At 41.6% G+C, this 17,112-nt stretch overlaps 1 protein-coding gene across 3 annotated transcripts in view; it reads right to left on the bottom strand.

Moving 5' to 3' along the window:
- Positions 1-2,760: 2,760 nt before the first annotated feature.
- Positions 2,761-17,112, bottom strand: part of cep192 (centrosomal protein 192) — a 39,445-nt gene continuing 25,093 nt past the window's right edge. For 2 of the 3 annotated variants that reach the window (XM_088600836.1, XM_088600838.1), the window contains exons 31-47: positions 16,117-16,207; positions 15,166-15,345; positions 14,658-14,918; positions 14,042-14,163; positions 13,639-13,748; positions 12,539-12,686; positions 11,892-12,073; positions 11,588-11,711; positions 11,089-11,194; positions 10,653-10,857; positions 10,097-10,176; positions 9,389-9,484; positions 8,788-8,907; positions 7,254-7,381; positions 6,732-6,858; positions 5,951-6,009; positions 2,761-5,168 (exon numbers count right to left, since the gene is read on the bottom strand). In XM_088600836.1, coding sequence (XP_088456962.1) covers positions 5,030-5,168; positions 5,951-6,009; positions 6,732-6,858; positions 7,254-7,381; positions 8,788-8,907; positions 9,389-9,484; positions 10,097-10,176; positions 10,653-10,857; positions 11,089-11,194; positions 11,588-11,711; positions 11,892-12,073; positions 12,539-12,686; positions 13,639-13,748; positions 14,042-14,163; positions 14,658-14,918; positions 15,166-15,345; positions 16,117-16,207 — 2,278 coding nt within the window. In that variant the 3' untranslated portion in view covers positions 2,761-5,029. The remainder of the gene's footprint in view (positions 5,169-5,950; positions 6,010-6,731; positions 6,859-7,253; positions 7,382-8,787; positions 8,908-9,388; positions 9,485-10,096; positions 10,177-10,652; positions 10,858-11,088; positions 11,195-11,587; positions 11,712-11,891; positions 12,074-12,538; positions 12,687-13,638; positions 13,749-14,041; positions 14,164-14,657; positions 14,919-15,165; positions 15,346-16,116; positions 16,208-17,112) is intronic. The other variant, XM_088600839.1, reaches the window with a different exon arrangement.

The following is a 17,112-nucleotide window of genomic DNA, read 5'->3' as shown; positions in this document are numbered from 1 at the left end:
AGAGGGAGGGGGGAGCGGAGGGGGGGGTGGGCGACCCGCCTTCGTCACTCGCAAAAAGCTGCAGCGACATCTGCCGGAGAGGAGTACTACCAACACTATGTGGCGAAGAGAGAAGTTTTTTTTTTCTCTCCTCTTCTCCATCGCCACAGCTACTAGCATCGCTTGAATAGGTAGTTCCGCACCACAATTTACCAATTAATATCCCAAAGCGTTTACCATTAAAGATTTAGAAGCCGCGCCCTTGCAGTTTTAATGGATGAATCAAATGGGCGTTTTAACTTAAATATAATATATAAATATTGCTTATCCTGTGTCTGGTACCTATGCTAGCATTTGTAATGCATGTTAGAGTTGTACTCCAGTAAGTACAATAATGTTTTCAATTCTAAATTCTAAAGTGACAACGGATGCTTATTTCTATATTCATATTTTATAATTGTTTTGTTTGGAGTGTTTCCGATGTTCTTCAAGGTAAATTTGATTGAGCTACTCGTCAGGTGTTGTTTGTTAATATGCGTAGTCTGCAGGTAGCTACAACTTAAACAAAACGGTACGTTCATCCAGGTGCTGCAAGAATTGTAACTTTTGTTATCCGACTATAAGAGAGCTCTGCCAGGGGTAACGGGCAGAGAAAGAAGGTGAGAAAGGCATTTTCTTCCTCCTATGCTGCTGTATGGTGCCTTAACTTCACCTGAAGTTTAGGCCACATGATCGTGTCACCTCTGTAGCTGGACTCGGATTCTTTTCCTGGTCTCCTGAAGACTGTCACCCTCATCCATTCGCCTTCACTCACTTACCAAAAACCAATTGAACGGCACCCTTTCATTTGCAAACGGGCATACTAAGTGCACTCCTGTACTGCAAACAATCCAGGTGAAATAAAAGTGATGGAAAAACAGTCCTTTGTAAGAGATCAGAAGATGCCGTCTACCTCTAAAGACAGTGAAGGCATCAGGTTTGACGAGCTTCGGTTTTAAATATCCTTCCATATAATTTCCACCCTCGCTGGACTTTCACAGCTGACGAACTCTACAGAACGAAATCTCATTACAACTGGGGATTTCGAATACTTGAACTGGGAGCCCCTGTGGTCTTCTCTTCTCAAGACTGAAAAGTTCTAGTTCTATTCACGTGTCAGTGAAGAACATTCCTTGAAGAGTGTACTTTCTTGCTCTTCTCCAGACTGATTCCAGAGTAGCAAAACCATTTTTGTATTATGAACACCAAAGTTACAATAGTTAAAATTAGGTCTCACTGGTGTTTTGTGAAATTTTAAGATAGTACTTCTTGATTTATTTTCTACATTTGTGACTATCCTTACATTTTTTTTTGGGGGGGGAGAGATGAAAATGTCAACATAAAAACCTACATCCTTTCCACAGGTAGCTACCATAAAACTCAATACTTCCCATTTTAAATTGAGAGATTTTTCCACCTGTACATGTACATTTAAACATCAGCCAGGTGGTTTGACTTCGACCTAGATGGTTTAAAATGTAATGTGCAGATTCTACAAATTTTACTCATTCTATTCTGGTATCAGCTGCACATTTCGCTGGTTTCCCAATTATGCTACAACTGGGGCATTGATATCCATTGGGAACAGCAGCCATTCTAAAACAAACCTGTGTTACTGTGTTCGTTACATCAGCCCAATTGTAACACTCATCCCTGCCCCGCTTCCTGTTAACCACCTCTTAACCCAAATACAGCACATGTATTCAATGGAACACTTACTTCCTGGGATTTGGTAACATGTGTATTCAATCTTGTTAAATACACTGTACAGTCTGGCTGGCATGCCAAGTATTTAGACATTTAGACCGGTTCCCTCAATGTCTCTGGTTTACACATTGTTAGTCTTCCACACCTTTATAAACTATTAGTTTTAGATCATAGGACATAAGCTTTCTATAGCCTTTAAGATTTCTGCCAAACGCTGTAAGGTTGTCCAATTCAGATAGAGCTAGAGGCTTGTCAGGTGCCCAATTAGGACACCATATGTTCTGCAGGCTCCACTTTAGAGTCCTGAAGGCTACAGCCCCTACAAGTTGCAAGCCAGATCAGTCGACAGAACAGCTTGAATGAGGGTTGGTGGTTTTGGTACATTCTGTAGACCCTTCCCCCCTCAAAAAAGAAAAGTATCCCCCTTTAAAGACTCGCTCGTTAACTCGATTTAGGTTGAAAACGTGCTCCCATTCAACTCCACCCTGTCCGTTTTAGGAAAGAAGTGCACTGTGAAGTCTGCAGTAATTTTGAAATGACCTTTATAAGAAGGTATTACTTGTCTGATTAAAGATGGGTGATAAAGTGTTATCAAAAAAGCTTAAACAAAAACTACAGAAGTGAAGAATTCTTTAGTCGTAGACACGAGTGACTCTTACTAAAGAAACAAGTAATAGGTTTATTCCATGCTGAAAAAAAGAAGAGAACAAAACGTTTCGGCCGTGGAGCCTTCTTCAGGCGTCATCTTCACACCTGAAGAAGACTCCACGGCCGAAACGTGTTCTCTTTCTTTTTTTTCAGCATGGAATAAACCTATTACTTGTTCCTTTGCAGCCTACGCATGCTGACGCAGCTACCCACCTGAACTTTTACTAAAGAAGCTGAGCCATTTACCTAGCTAATATATTCAACAAGGATCACTTGTGACCTGGGTAAAGGAAAGAATAGAAGACTTTCAAACCAGACCAAAGAATGAAAAGAATGTCAGATAATCCACTACCCTTTCGAAAAATAAGCCAAGGAACAAAACAGGCAGAAAATGCACAACTGTTTATTTTAATACAATTTGGTTTTTAAAAATAAATACATTCTACATTAAGATACAACAAAAATACAAAACATGTGCAAAATACTTTTCTTCTGCCCTTTAGCAGTGTGAAACAAGTTTTAGTTTCCCCGTCATAGTTAAATAAGTTATTCTAGACATCTTAGCAGATTGTGACATTAACCAGATATGGTGTTCTGTCATTTTACACATGAATGATTTAATTATGAAGGCTAATAGAGGTCCAGTCTTTTTTTAAAGTTCACAATAGATTCCCTTTCTAAAGTTATTAGGAAAAAGTAAAAAAACTTAAGTTTCTTCAATGTTTGTTCTAATTAAGGTTTATTACTCTTTACTGAAGCATCACATTGCTTACATTAACACATTACACTACAGTGGCATGTTTGGAGACACTGCCATTAGATCCTTGGCCATGCCTTGATCCACACTCAAGCATTCTTGTGTGCACGCAGTTTGCAGGTTCTTTACACAGTGGTCTGGAAAAGACTTCAGACATTCATTCACATTCTGATAGACAAGAGATGGGTGGAGAGTCAGCACAGTAAAGTGACATCAGCTTGCCTACCTACTGTATCACTGAAGTTTTGGTTGTAGTTTTAAAAGTAAAGCTTGGCTTTAAAACTTTCAGCATCTAATGCCAAACATGTGAAAAAGTTTCAGGCACGGTTTTAGTAGATGTGTTCTGCGCTTGCCTGATCATAAGCACGTAGTGTAAACCAAGACTGGCCATCCTCGATTTTGAATAGCCACAACCAAGCAGGTTTAACTGGTTAATATCAATAAATGACCTCCTAAAAATGTAAAGCATTTTTATTTTGGCCAATTTCAGCAGATAATTTGCTCAAATAGTCTACTGATTATCTGAACTGAAAATGACTCTGCAGCTCTTAATGATCACAGCTGGCTATTCCTGACTCTTGGCAATCAATAGATCTAGTAAATCAAAACTTCACATATTCCAAGTTTTTTTTTTTACAGACTGATTATTAATGGGTAACCAATAAGAACAGCTGGATTATGGCTCTACAGGACACGAGTTGGTGACCCCCTGATCTACATTAGGAATGTGCTACTGTGGTCTTGGCGGATGTGTTTCAACAGGTTTTCATTCCAGCTATCCAGATGGCTACTGGATCAACTGAGCCCATTTGAATAAACCCAGCTCTTCATTTGCCACTGCTTTATAGAGACCTAGACAACCTGCAGACACAGCTGTCCCCGCAGGACCAGGACTGGACAGCCCATATCCAGATTACACACCAGGACACTTCCCAAGGGCCATCACATGGCACTAAGCACTGGCCAGCGGGATAGCAGCATCCCTCCACCACAAATGCAGGCACGTCAATCTTAGAAACATAGAGGATCCATTTTTTATCTTAAAGACAGCCTGAAAAAAATGGTAGTCAAGCAAACCTTAACAGATGTTTAATGTTTAACAGACGTCCATGGCATCATTTAGAGTGGTGACTATTACTCTGCTTATGTGGACCAGATTTTCCTCTTAATGTCCAGTCCAAAAAAAAACACTAGAAAGACTATAACCAATGCCTGCTGAAATGGTCATATTAAGTTACAGGGGCTCATACATCTCGTGTACTGCTGAGAACTAATGAATGGATAAGTTAAGCCAAGTGGTGATGTTTTACTCACTTTTTATAAAAACATATTGAATGAAGTCTTTATTTTCTATGAAAGCCCTTTACTATGTGTAGAGGAAAAGTCATTTCTGAAAAGCTTTATTCGGACAAGAAAAGGCACTTGATTTTGAATACCCAGTTTTTACAAGAGGTAATTGTCTATCATTCTATCTGTGTAAAAGGCACTGTGGATGCATGAAAGGGGCCATTCATTATCTGTCAAAGACTACAGCACTCGATCTGCTCATCTCAGGTGAACCCCCTGGAGCTCTGCAGGGAGTTACTTGTGCACGGTCGCTCAAATCTAAATCCTGTCAAGAGGGGACATCACTAAAACCTCCAACCACCATCAAAGCAAGGAAATGAAACTGACCCCTTTACTTTGGCGAGAGCTACCCAAGTATTGTGCAGAAGCACTCTTGGCGCACACATTAAATGGAAGAAGGAAAAATAAAAGGAAACCCTTTGTAATGTAAAAGGAACAAACTGCTAGAATGATGATACCGACACCACTCCTCAAGGCAGAAGAAGTCATGTAGTACAACTAATGACCTCCAAAGGCAACAGCATGCACAGACTTTGGTGCCTCTAAAGGCAATTAGACGTTTTCTACAGCTTCACCAGTAAGTTGAATAGCGAGACTTCCGCACGCGCCGGTCTGAATGAGCAGTAAGGTGGCAAAGTTCCCTGCCGCCCCTGGTTTGAACTGGACTGGTAGGTTGATATAGTGTTGGGACCTGCAAGGAAGAACAGCAGATACGTTTTTAAAAGGAAAATGCAGAGATCTACCAAGAAACGGATCGATGAACAGTTCCCTTCATCTTCAAATTGCTTATGCTCAATAGCACACAAAACTAAAATAAAATGTAATGGCAGGCACTAACGAGAACACTGTCCTTTCATGTTTGAAAGCCTCCCATTAACAAAAAATGCAAAGTAATAAACAAAATCAGTAGTAAGTGGTTTGAGACCTCCTCCACCTTGATTTAAGTACTGCAGCAAGTAATCTAACCAAAAGGGAAATGACAAGCAATTTTACTTTAATCATTCATATTCTGCGTAGTCATTATTCATTTGTGAGTTACAACTTTAGATCAGCTCAAAGCTTTCACCATCACTGATCATTTACATATAACCTCTTCTGCAATCCAAGCAACAATACATAAAAATGCTTTATAATATGATAAACACAAATAGACAAAACCTGTTCTTCCTATATAGCTTTCATATGAAGGTGTACGCAGAACACTGCATTCTGAAAACATGCAAAAACTGTCACAACAGCAGTGCTCACGCTGCGCTATCAAGTGGAAACATCTGAGTAAAATGACAAAAAAGAAGTCTGGTAGGATGACTTTCGATGGATCTGCTCTTAACAGCTTCAGGTTTCTCCAGTGGGAGCTGTACAGGAGTTAATCACACTGTCAACTAAAACCCTTGTATTTAACAATTTCTATTTCAGCATTATAAGCTTCTCTGTGACATTGGAAATTGAGGATTTTCTGAACAGATCACTCACCTTAAGGAATATTTGGAATGCTTGATGTGGAATGGCTCCCTAGGGCTTATGAATTTCAGCTGCAATTCAATTAGAAAAGCTAAACATCAAGTCCATGCAGGTATATTAAAACATTCTCAGGAGTTACAACATTCACACAATGTTAACAAACACATGCTTTCATTAACTAGCAATGGAGGTCAAAAAGCTCTATTGTGAAGCTAATCACAATGACCATGGTTAACTAGGACTTCCTCACACATGGAGCAGGAAGCACGCCCATGCACAATTAATGAAGAACCCCAATATCATTATATGGGAAAAGTGCATTTAAACTGCTCAAATTCTTAACAACCCTCAAAGCAAACTCTTCAAAAGTGCTTGCTTCTGTGTTCCACAGAAGCCGAGTGCAATATGAACACTGCAAAACAGCTGGTCTATGTAGACCTCATTCGTGGGACACCTCTGGTGATAATTTCACCTGTGGTGGTGAACAGCACTGAGAACCAACACTGCTCATAACACAGACTTTAGAGGAATTGATTAGCCTGTTTTAAAATAACCCATTTCGCCAAATTAAGGACAGCATAACTCTTGCAGCTAGGACATCGTGCTGAAATTTCCATTTCTTTTTTTAGCACTCGGGGATCCATGTGCACTTAAGATATTTAAACTCTAAATGAAAAGTGACATTCGGTTAATTGAGAAAAATGTTGCTGGTTCACTGCATTTCCTGTGGCTACCTCCTCCTATGACCCTATCAGTGTCACCAGTGGTTCAGTCAAAAAGACTCCTCACTTACCACATGAGTTGCGAAGGAGCTGTTGCGTACATTTACTTTCAGAGTGCTGGACTCTCCCACTTTGGTCAACGGGAAGGCATAGAGATCCTGGGGCGCGTACACCCCCCGCCGAGTCGCTTCCTCGCCGCTGAAAAGCAGGGCAAGAGTTTCCTACTGTTCCCAGAGGAATGGGCAGAAGACAAACTCCTACGACTCACTTTCCACGTCGGAAAGTGGCATGAGGGCACAGCCCATGGACAGGTACAGGCCAGTACAGCACCACAGTGCCGAGGCATCAGGTTCTGATTTTACGACGGTTAGCCCAATTAAAAACAGAAAGATGCAAAAAAACAACCATCCAGAAAAGTAACAAGCAATGGGCAACCAGGCCTTCTCAATATGCCTACATTGAGCAAATCGAGTTGTACAGCCTGAAATCTATCTGCAATAAGACGGGATATACCATCCATTAATGGATCCTGGAACTCAAAACGGGCCTTTAACAATTCTCCACAGAATGGGTTTAATATGCAAGCTTCTTACCCAGGTTTAACTGCAGAAGCATCTGACCCAGATCTCTTCCGCACTTTCACAGTGGTCTCTGTTCTTATCAGGGTGTTTTCAGGGTCCGTCTTCTTCTTTTGGCCTGCTGTTGCCCCATCTTTTACTCCCTAGGATGAAATTTAAAATAAGGCTTCAAATCTTGACATCAAGAAAAGGGGGGCGGGGACACTTATGAGGTCACAGTTTACTGGGGTAAAAAAAATTAAATAACTACAATCAGACTTACGACCAAGGTTCTGCTTTTTTAAACCAGTAATTGAGGCCACCAGCCTCAAGACATTAATATGGAGCAAGTCAGGTCACGCAGTGAGCCATCATTAATCATTCCATTATACTAATCATTTCAATTAATCTTCCCATTACCACAAGTATTTCATCAGCAGATGCATACATAGTGCTGTAGATAGCTACAGACATTTAACTGTACATCTTGATGAATATCTACAGTTTAACAGGACAGCTAATGGATGTTTATGATTTGTTTCTCTTCAGTCAGATAAACTGCTGCAAAGTGCTATTTTATTAATAACGATGAAAAAGCTTATTGATAATTAGATATTTATAGCCTTAGGATTCAGTTTGTCAAAAGGTGATGGGAAGTAGTGTTAGTTAGAATTATGGTAATAATAACAACAGCTGTTTCTAGTGCTGACCGCTGAACAGAAAATAAGATTTCAGACACAAATTCTTATGTTTGTGGAATCATGAATAATGTAATATTAAAAACAGTTAATGAGTCCATATTACTTATTTCTGACTAAAAGATCTACAGAACCGGTTGTTAAATGTAAACAATTTTTAAGTTCATGGATTGACATTTGCATGTTGGTATTTGTGGTATTTTTAGAAAGCACTGTATTGTGTATTCACAGAACTGGTAAGAGGTCTAATGTTCTTTAGCCCTCCCAAACCAACCATTAAATGCATGAGTTATGAGTTGCTTCCTGACAAAAACACCTGGTGGATTTTCACACATCTATCGAAAACAAATTTTATTTGTGGCCTCACGATTTTTCCTCCCTCTGTAATGAGGGAGAGGAGCTTTCTAATGAGACGGTTAAATGAAATCATTAGAAGTTTCATTAGTAGAACCTGTGCATGCAGTATATACATTTTAGAGATTGGGACATTACAGCCATTTTAAAAATCTAAGTGTGAAAAAAGTACAGAGCCCATCTATGTGGATGGATCATCCAGGTGGAGGATAGATATAGGTGGTAGAGGGGAGTCCCCATTACCTGTAAAGCACTTTGAGTGGAGTGTTCAGAAAAGCACTATATAAAGGACATTATGTAATCTGTATTGCAAGGGTTGGAAAAAATGCTTTTTAAATGGCCTGCTGTTTTTTTTTTTAAAGCATACACTGACCTTCTCTTGAGTGAACTTGTTTAGCAGAATGTAAAAATACATGCCAGTTCTAATCTCATAGTTTACATATATACATACTGCACTAGACTATATTCTAGCTTCATTCTGGGAGCACGTAAACTTCAGAACAACTTAAGGCACCCACTGTCCCGCAAAGCTGGAAGCGAATCCGGTGTTTCATGTGCGGCTCTGCTACAGGATGGCACTCAAGGTCCCAGAACTGGGCATAGTCTCCTCGGTCCCGAGGCAAGAAGGAGACTGGCACCTGTGGCAAGCAAAAACACAACAACAATTGAAAGCTGACTCTTCACTACGCGATGAAATAACAGCATGCCCATCCAGTTTTGTTGAAAATATTCAAGGCTGCAGCTCAAAAACATTTTCAAAACAAAGCTAGGAAGCATTAATGCAGCTAACATTTTAATCATCTGACCGCAACTTCCAGTTTTAACACAGACAAAAGCTTCAAGTCCTCAAACTGGTCGAGCGGGTTTGCAAGACCGTTCATTAAAATAACCGGCCTGAATAGGGCTTTTCTTAAAGCTTTTCTATACCTCCAAACAGAGAAATAAAGATGAGAAACAAAAAACATCTTCATAGTTTGCAATAATCATAAAATAATTATAAAATTTTTTATAACGCCAAATTTGTGTTTTACTTTCATGGTAATAAATACCACTTCTTTTACGGACTCCAGAAATTCCTCCTTGCCTAATCCTGCTTTTCCCCTGAAAGCTGGACCTTACCTTCAATTTCTCCTGGCTTCCCAGGGTTCCAGAGACCCGGGAGCACCTGAAGGCAGTGTAGGTAGCTCGATACACATCTCCGCTGTTGTCCACCCCCTGGGAACATTTTAGAGAAAAGTTTGCTACCACAGTCTGGGAAAGAGGGCTTTTAAAAAGAGATGAAGCCGATGGATTTCTACTCCACCACATCCCGTTGAACCCAGCTGTTTCTGTAGCCTGCATCTGTGTAGCCATTTTGTACAGCGTAGAGAGCCAAGTCAACAGACACCCATCTGAACCTGATACTGCACATTGCACTGCCCAGTATGATGCTGGCAGGCCTGCCAACCTCGCGTTTTTGTTTTTGAGTACCAAGCCAGGGATTTTTGCAAGGGAGTTAGGTGCAGCACTTTCAATAGTAACTACAGGCAACATCACAGAGGAGCGATGCATATCGTTTGATGTATATTGTTAAGTATTGCTCGGCTTCAGGCTGACTGCAGGCTCCATTCGCTGCGCATCTCTGAAAAAACGATGCATTGCCAACTGCACTACAAATATGCAAATCCAGACAGCTCCGCAATAGAAAAAGCTCACAATTTCATCTGGAACGCCACTCAGTCAGGACTCTGGTAGACATTTTATAAGCAGTGCACATGCTGAATACATACATCTAATATCAAGATTAAAGTTACATGATAGACTCTGGAGAGGGAGGCGGGAAATCACCTTAACATAAGGAGGTGCAAATGATGACAGATACCATCGAACTTCCTCTTCTCCACTGTTCTCTACCTCGAGACAGGACTCTGGAGAAGAAAGAGGGTTCGAATCAGAACAAGGGAAGGGAAGGAGCGTCGCAACTCGCTTGTGTCACACAGAGCTGCTGTGAGGGAAGCACAAAGTGAGATTCAAGAAGTTCATTTAAAATATATATATATTTATGCGCTTGTTTTCCACATTATTTCACCAAGGTTCGTATATCCCAAAAAAATTCAACATTCTCTGTGACATTCTAAGCAGACACACACACCGTTTTTCCAGTTAAAAAAAACATTGTTTAAAACAATATTTGCGATTCAACCAAGAACAATATTTTTCTTTCAATTTAAACAATGTTCTGGCAAAGCTCAGTACAATTGTCATCCTTTTACGAGCAGCTTCTCAACCACAGAATTATTCATTTTTTAATGGAAAATATACACACTTTCTTCCCTCAAAGGGTAATCTGGGGATTTATTAAAGGCCCGAGAGCCTGCAGGAGACATTAGTGCTGGAGTTCTACCTGAGCTCTCTCCAGACACGGTGGTGGGGAACACCAGGGTCCTGTTCTTGATCTCCACTTTAGTAGGCAGGGCCTTTGGCTGTGGTTTAGCCACGTGAAGCACTGGGGTCTCTGGCTGCGCAGTCAGTACGCCAAGCGGCTTTGCTGAAGAGGCTGTGGCCGACAAATCGAGGGCCAGACCTTCGCGGATCTGCACCTTCACGAACTGCATCAAGAGACAGCAGAGGATGTTCACAGTGGGAGCTACAAATAAACGAAGTCACTACTCAAACAATATGAAGGCCACGCAAGCCCATTTATTAGGTCTGATCTCCATTTTTCCATACTTCTGGCTAAAATGTATAAGTACCATCCCTTTTCAAATTTGCAGGAAAAAAAAAATCCAATATGGAAGCTGCCAACACCCCACTACCCCTAAAACTAAAGCAGCATTTACCTTCTGCTGATTGTCACACTGGATGTAGATCTTCCCACTCCAGGGCAGAATGGAAGATTTGGTAGCAAGGGATGGGTTGGGACTAATTAGAATTTGCAAGTGACTCCTAGGAGATGAAAAAGCCAAAACAGACATTTTACAACATATTTCAGTGGAAAGGACTAAATTATTCTATTAATGAAGCAAATAAACTAAATACAGTTCTTAAAGCATACCTATGATTTTTTTTTCTTTAAATCCTTAGATGGTACAAGCAATTCATATTAAAAAAATTAAACGGGACCTTTGGGCATTAAAACATACCAACAGAATATGAAGATTAAGAAACAAATTGATCTATAAAGATAAAAGCATTTTACTGGAAGGATTAACCTAGGTTTCAGTTATTTAACTCTGTGGTTCTATGGGCCTCCTATAACCTGAATGTCACAATAAAAAGGAAAAAGCTCAAAGCTCATGATGAGGTTTGTCTGACTGGAATTCTGTATTCTGTACATACTCTGGCTCAATGAGTCCGTGTTGTGGAGTGATGGTCAGGCAGTGGGCAGGCCAGGACAGCTCAAAACCGAGAACTCTGGGGGATTTGTTCATAATTTTCACATGTCCAGTGTCAGCAGCACAATCTGCAAAAAATGGGATCTATTAACACAAGTGGCTCCAGCAACATCGCGCTGCATATTCCCCGAACACAATGTGTACGCATCTTGCACAGATCACTAAAGAGAACCAGAAGTTACAGAAAGCAAACAATTATTCCCATTTAAGTATCTTCCTACTCTAGATCCCAGCGATCAGGAACTCACTGATTGTAGGAGCGGTCAGAACCAGCTGCTCTGGAACGACACTCCAGGTGTCTGGAGGTTCGCAGGATGTGCTCAGAGCGGGATCTGGAACATTCAGGGCCAAAGGAGGGCCCTGAGGTCCTTTCACCGGGAGCACATCGAGAGAAACGTTGCCGATGTGACGATCAGAGCTCCCAAATCCACTGTAACACAAACATCGAGAGGTCAAAAACGCATTTCCCCACCTTCATTGAAATCTTACTCCCTGCAGCTACCTAGATGAGGCATTAGGGCTGAGACTCATCAGAAAAAGAACAGCACCTTGCATCTTTAGCCACCATACAGACTTGAGGTGTATTGCTTGTTTGAGCTCAAAGTAATCCAAAAACCAGCCACGTCCCTTTCCCAGAACTACCGAACAAAACAAAACAAAAATCGATCCTAGCTGTTGCAATTCTTACACTTCTGCAATTTACAGTAGTGAAAGCGATAGCCGTTTTGCCATCTTCTATAAAGTTCTCACCCTCTTTAAACGCATTCAATAACTCCCTTGGAAAACCAAACCTTACAAAATCTCACAGAAGTGTCCAAGAAACCCATGAAATGAGGAAAACATGCCAATAAGAGTCTTTGATAGATCTGACCGAAGGCTGCCCAGTCCAGTTTACCTGTCTGCCTCAGAACTGCGTCTTGGAGAAGGCTGGTGCGACTCTGTACAATCAGGAGCTTCTGAACTTCCCAGCACAGACAGGATTACTTTGTTCATGCTGCCATAGAAAAGCTGAGCATCATTAGGCCTCTCAGGTAGATCATACACTGCAAAAAAAGTTTTAAAAAAATCAAACTTTCAATAATAATAATTCCTTACTTATAGAGCACTATTTCAGGTCACTTTACAGGTAAAGTGCTTTAAGTTTAAAGCAGACACCTCTCTATTAACCAGTGAGCAGTCCCACCTGGATGATGTAACAGCAGCCCAAGCGAACCAGTACACTCCCCACACACCAGCAATCAGTGAGGAGGGGAACAGAGTGATGAAGTCAATACATAGATGGGAATTATTAGGAGGCCATGATTGCTAAAAGGCCAGGGGGAAATTTGGCCAGGACAAGAGGGTTAACACCCTTACTCTTTTCAAGAAAAGCCCTGGGATTTTTAATGATTACAGAGAGTCAGGACCTTGGTTTTACGTTTCATCCAAAGGATGGTGTCTTTTTACAGTATAGTGTCCCCATCACTACACTGGGGCATTAAGACCCACACAGTCTGCCAGATGAGCACCCCCTACTGGCCCCACTAACACTTCTTCCAGCAGCAACCTTAGCTTTCCCAGATCATCCATCCAGGCACTGGCCAGGCTCACACCTGCTGAGCTTCACTGGGTTCCCAGTTGTGAGTTTCAGAATTATATAGCTGCTGGCATGCCATTGGGTATCATTCCACTTTTCACTAAGCACATTAAGAGTTCTTAAGTTTGTTGTACAGTTTTAAAACATTGGAATGTACAACCTTATTTTGGGGAAACGGGGAACCTTGGATTTTATACATACTGTCTTTACACATCAATTCAAAGAAATAGCTTGTTACTTAGCTCGTTACACTATAAAAGCATGAAAAAGACCTGGGTGCAATCTTAATACTATGAAAGGCAAAATCAGGCACTAGTTTTCATTTACACAAGAGGGTAGTTTTAAAAGAAGAAACTTGCAAGGGTCTTCTACACTGAACCCTATAACACTATTCTCCCCCTCCCCCCCATCAACTTTACCTTCTGTTACTTGCTCCTCTCTAAGAAACCTTTCATTGAAGTTTATATTCTTCAAAAGGCTGTTTTCAGAGAGTACCCGCCTTCCAACCTCTGGTTTGTTACACAAAAACCTGAAAAACAAAACACCCCCATGCACACTTTGATAATCATATAGTTAAAACCTCCTGTTTCTAAGGTTAGACGACAAACTATGCCTGGATGCTGGAGCTGTGTATGTCTACATGTTCTGAAGCTGCTTTTTGAAAGGCACAAAATGTTCAATATGGAAATGAACCTTAAGTTGTACAATGGCACCAAGTATTGATAAATAACCCCCCCCCCCCCCCAAAGGCAGACTTACACTCTCATCTTTTGATTGCAAAAGCATCAAACCATAATGAACACCTTTATTTTTTATAATTACCTCCTGAGCTGCTGTCTTGAAATTTCATCTCCACAGAAGAAATAGACCGTAGACAAGACAGAACTGCTGGACTGGCACAAAGCTTGCTCCCTTCTCGTCGACTTGCACAGCAAAGTGATAACCTGCATCAATTAAAGCCGAACGCCACTGAGAACAGAAGTAATACCTCCCCTGAGCCACAAGACATGCAGCCAAACCCCATCAGCCTTAGAACAGGCTACTATAGGAAGAGAACTACAATTTCTCACACAGAAAAAAAACCCCACTTGAATCCTGAACCATTCCATGTTATAGGTAAGCAGCTCATTAAGAAACAGGAGCATCATTATTTCTTAGTCTATACCAAGGCATCTGTTAGCATGAAGCAACAGTTCCTTATTTTAAAAAGTATAAAAATCCGTACACATTTTTCACTTCAAAAATCTCTTAATGCATGTGTGAAAATACACCAGGAGTTCAGGAATTTCACCATCCCCTTCACTTCTCTCTGGGGTCAAGTCGGTGCGACTATGACTGTGCGGGATTGGGGGGGGGGGGGAAGTGTGCTGCGGGGGCCCTACTGAGCCCCGGATGTCTTGCGTCTTGGGCCCTCGTTCCAGACCGCCTCACACTTTACCTCCTGAGTCCTCTCCTTCAGGACAAACTGGGCTGGAGATATGCTGATGACCGCGGAATCCATTAGCGTCCGCGTCTGCAGGTCCGCAAAGGCCACCGCTTTGACGAAGGCGGCTCGCGAGCCGGTGTTCCGCATGCAGAAGGTCAGTTTGCTGACTTGGCCGGGAGCGATGCCGGGCAAGGTGACCACGTAGCTCTCCGACAACTTCTTCACCTCCTCCAGTATGATGTTGCTCGTCCCTCCGTAACCTGATAACGGAATCTGAAGAGGGGGGGGGGGGAGCAGGACAAAACCCAGTTAACGTTCGGAAAACCACAGTATTCCGGCCTCAATCTACAGGCTGAAAACCAGCCGAGGCAGAGACTGAACACTGATGCAAACGTTAATACCGATCCAAAGAAACGGACGTTCTGCTCATTCAGCTACTTAGCTGTAGCTGTTCACCTGCAGGCAAGACTCATGAACACCTACACATCGGCGTTTACAAATTCACCCGACATTTGCTTACAGTGAATTTTATTCCCGGCTGGGAGGAACGCATCCCCGATTGCTTGATCTCCAGCTTGGCGAGCATACACGCAACCCAGGTCGGAGCAAACAGCAAATGGATAGACGCATCTTCTCTGGGGCGGATAGCCAGCTCACGATGGTTTGTTAGCCTCTCTTCTGGACCAAAGGTACTCTGAAGCTGTTGAAAATGAGAACAGCGCATCAAGAAAAGACACTGGTCAATTCCAGCTCATCAGAAACTGAATATATGCTATGCAGGAGCAGTTCCTCAGTTCCAGCATTCTTTATTACCCTTAACACTACCCCCCCCCCCCACCATTAACAAGTTCCATCTTTGCATACAACTATTTCCTTAAAAGACACCCTAATCCTGGAAGAGCTGCAATGTATGCAGAGCTCATACTGTGCTGATACAAGGAAAATCATTCAAGTACAATAAAATGAATAAAAATAACTAAGCACAAAGCCAGAAGTGCATCAAGTGATTCACAAAAAAAAGAAATATTTTGAAGTAACACAGCATGCATGCAAAGCAGTAATAGGTACACTCTGTAAGAAAGCTTAAGAAATAAAGACATTACTGCAATGCAGTTTAAGAAGGTACCGAAGGTATCTAAAAAGACAAGTCTAGAGCAAAAGTGTAGGGAAACTGTGCTGTTCCATTTTTCCAATGAGTGGGCAGCTCATTCCACCACTGAGAAGCAAGGCTAGAGAGAGAGGAGGAGGGCTCTGGAACTGGGAGACAAGAGGAAGAATAGAGGGCTATATGGTGTGCAAGGAGGCAAGTTTTGAAATCAACACCAAGAGGGAGGTGGCAGAGGAACTGGAGTAACAGACAAGCATGAGGACGACAAGGAAGAGAGAAATTCTGAAGGAGATGGAGTGGTGAGGTAACACTAGCAAAGAGACTGGAAGAGGGCATTAAAGCAGTCCAGACAGGAGAGCCCACCTGAAAGCAGTCCTGATCCTGCCCTCTGATTAAGAGCCGCAGCTGCTGCACTGAGCTGGAGGAGTTATTCCTTAGAACAAGCTTCTGTTGTCTGAAAAGCAAACAAGGAATAAACATTTAAGTCCCCGCAATTATGAATTTTGGAATGATCAACCTTCAATCAGGATCCGATCAAAGACCTCCTGCCCTACACAAGCCTATTAAATCAGAGCAGCAGTCTGCCATTGTCCATTGTCCTCCAGGCCATTCACAGTCAGAGTCCAGGCTCCATTCCACAATAGCTGTGCTTCAGGGCAATGTTTCCACAACAGTCTCAGCTCCTAGCACACAAACTTTTCATGGCACAGTAAATTGTTTTTAAATCAACATTAATTTTGCAAGGAGATGCAGACTTTGATTTTAATGTGAAATTTTGAACTGCTCTTATTTGACTAGAATTTCAAGGCACAATGCGAGCTTGTCTCAGTGAACAAAACCGTTAAGTATTTGGTTCAGTGCTGGAAAGAGTGAAACACTCTTGATCCACACTTTCCACAACACTGTTTGGGGAGCACGGTTTTAGAGATTACACCCTGCACTCCCAAGTCAGCATCTCTACTGGCTGAAGTGAACGTGAGACAAGAAGAAAGACATCTGCCAATTCAGTTTAGGAAGTAATTTAGGACTTAACATGTATTCCAACCTATTTTACATGAATTAAAGTTTGCTGCAATAGAGCTATGCCCTAAAACTAATTAAAAAAATCTTTGTTGAGAATTAATTCAATTTATTCCTAAGTGTCACTTGGTTACAAAAAGTTATTGGAAGAACCATAGCAGAACTGAGGAAGCCATGGAAAAAAAAAGTTATCAAATGAGCTGAGATCAAGCACACACACCGAGAACTTTCACTTCACAGATACATTAGCGATCACAGCTAAGCTGCAGAATTTTGCAGTGCACAGGCTCTTAAGTGCGAACTTGAGACTTTAGACTACACATCAAGGAAAAGCCGCAT

The sequence above is a fragment of the Lepisosteus platostomus genome, chromosome 12 (genome assembly GCF_059453375.1).
Source record: "Lepisosteus platostomus isolate fLepPlt1 chromosome 12, fLepPlt1.hap1, whole genome shotgun sequence".
Classification (NCBI taxonomy): domain Eukaryota; kingdom Metazoa; phylum Chordata; class Actinopteri; order Semionotiformes; family Lepisosteidae; genus Lepisosteus; species Lepisosteus platostomus.
This window is presented reverse-complemented; position numbering and strand designations above follow the sequence as displayed.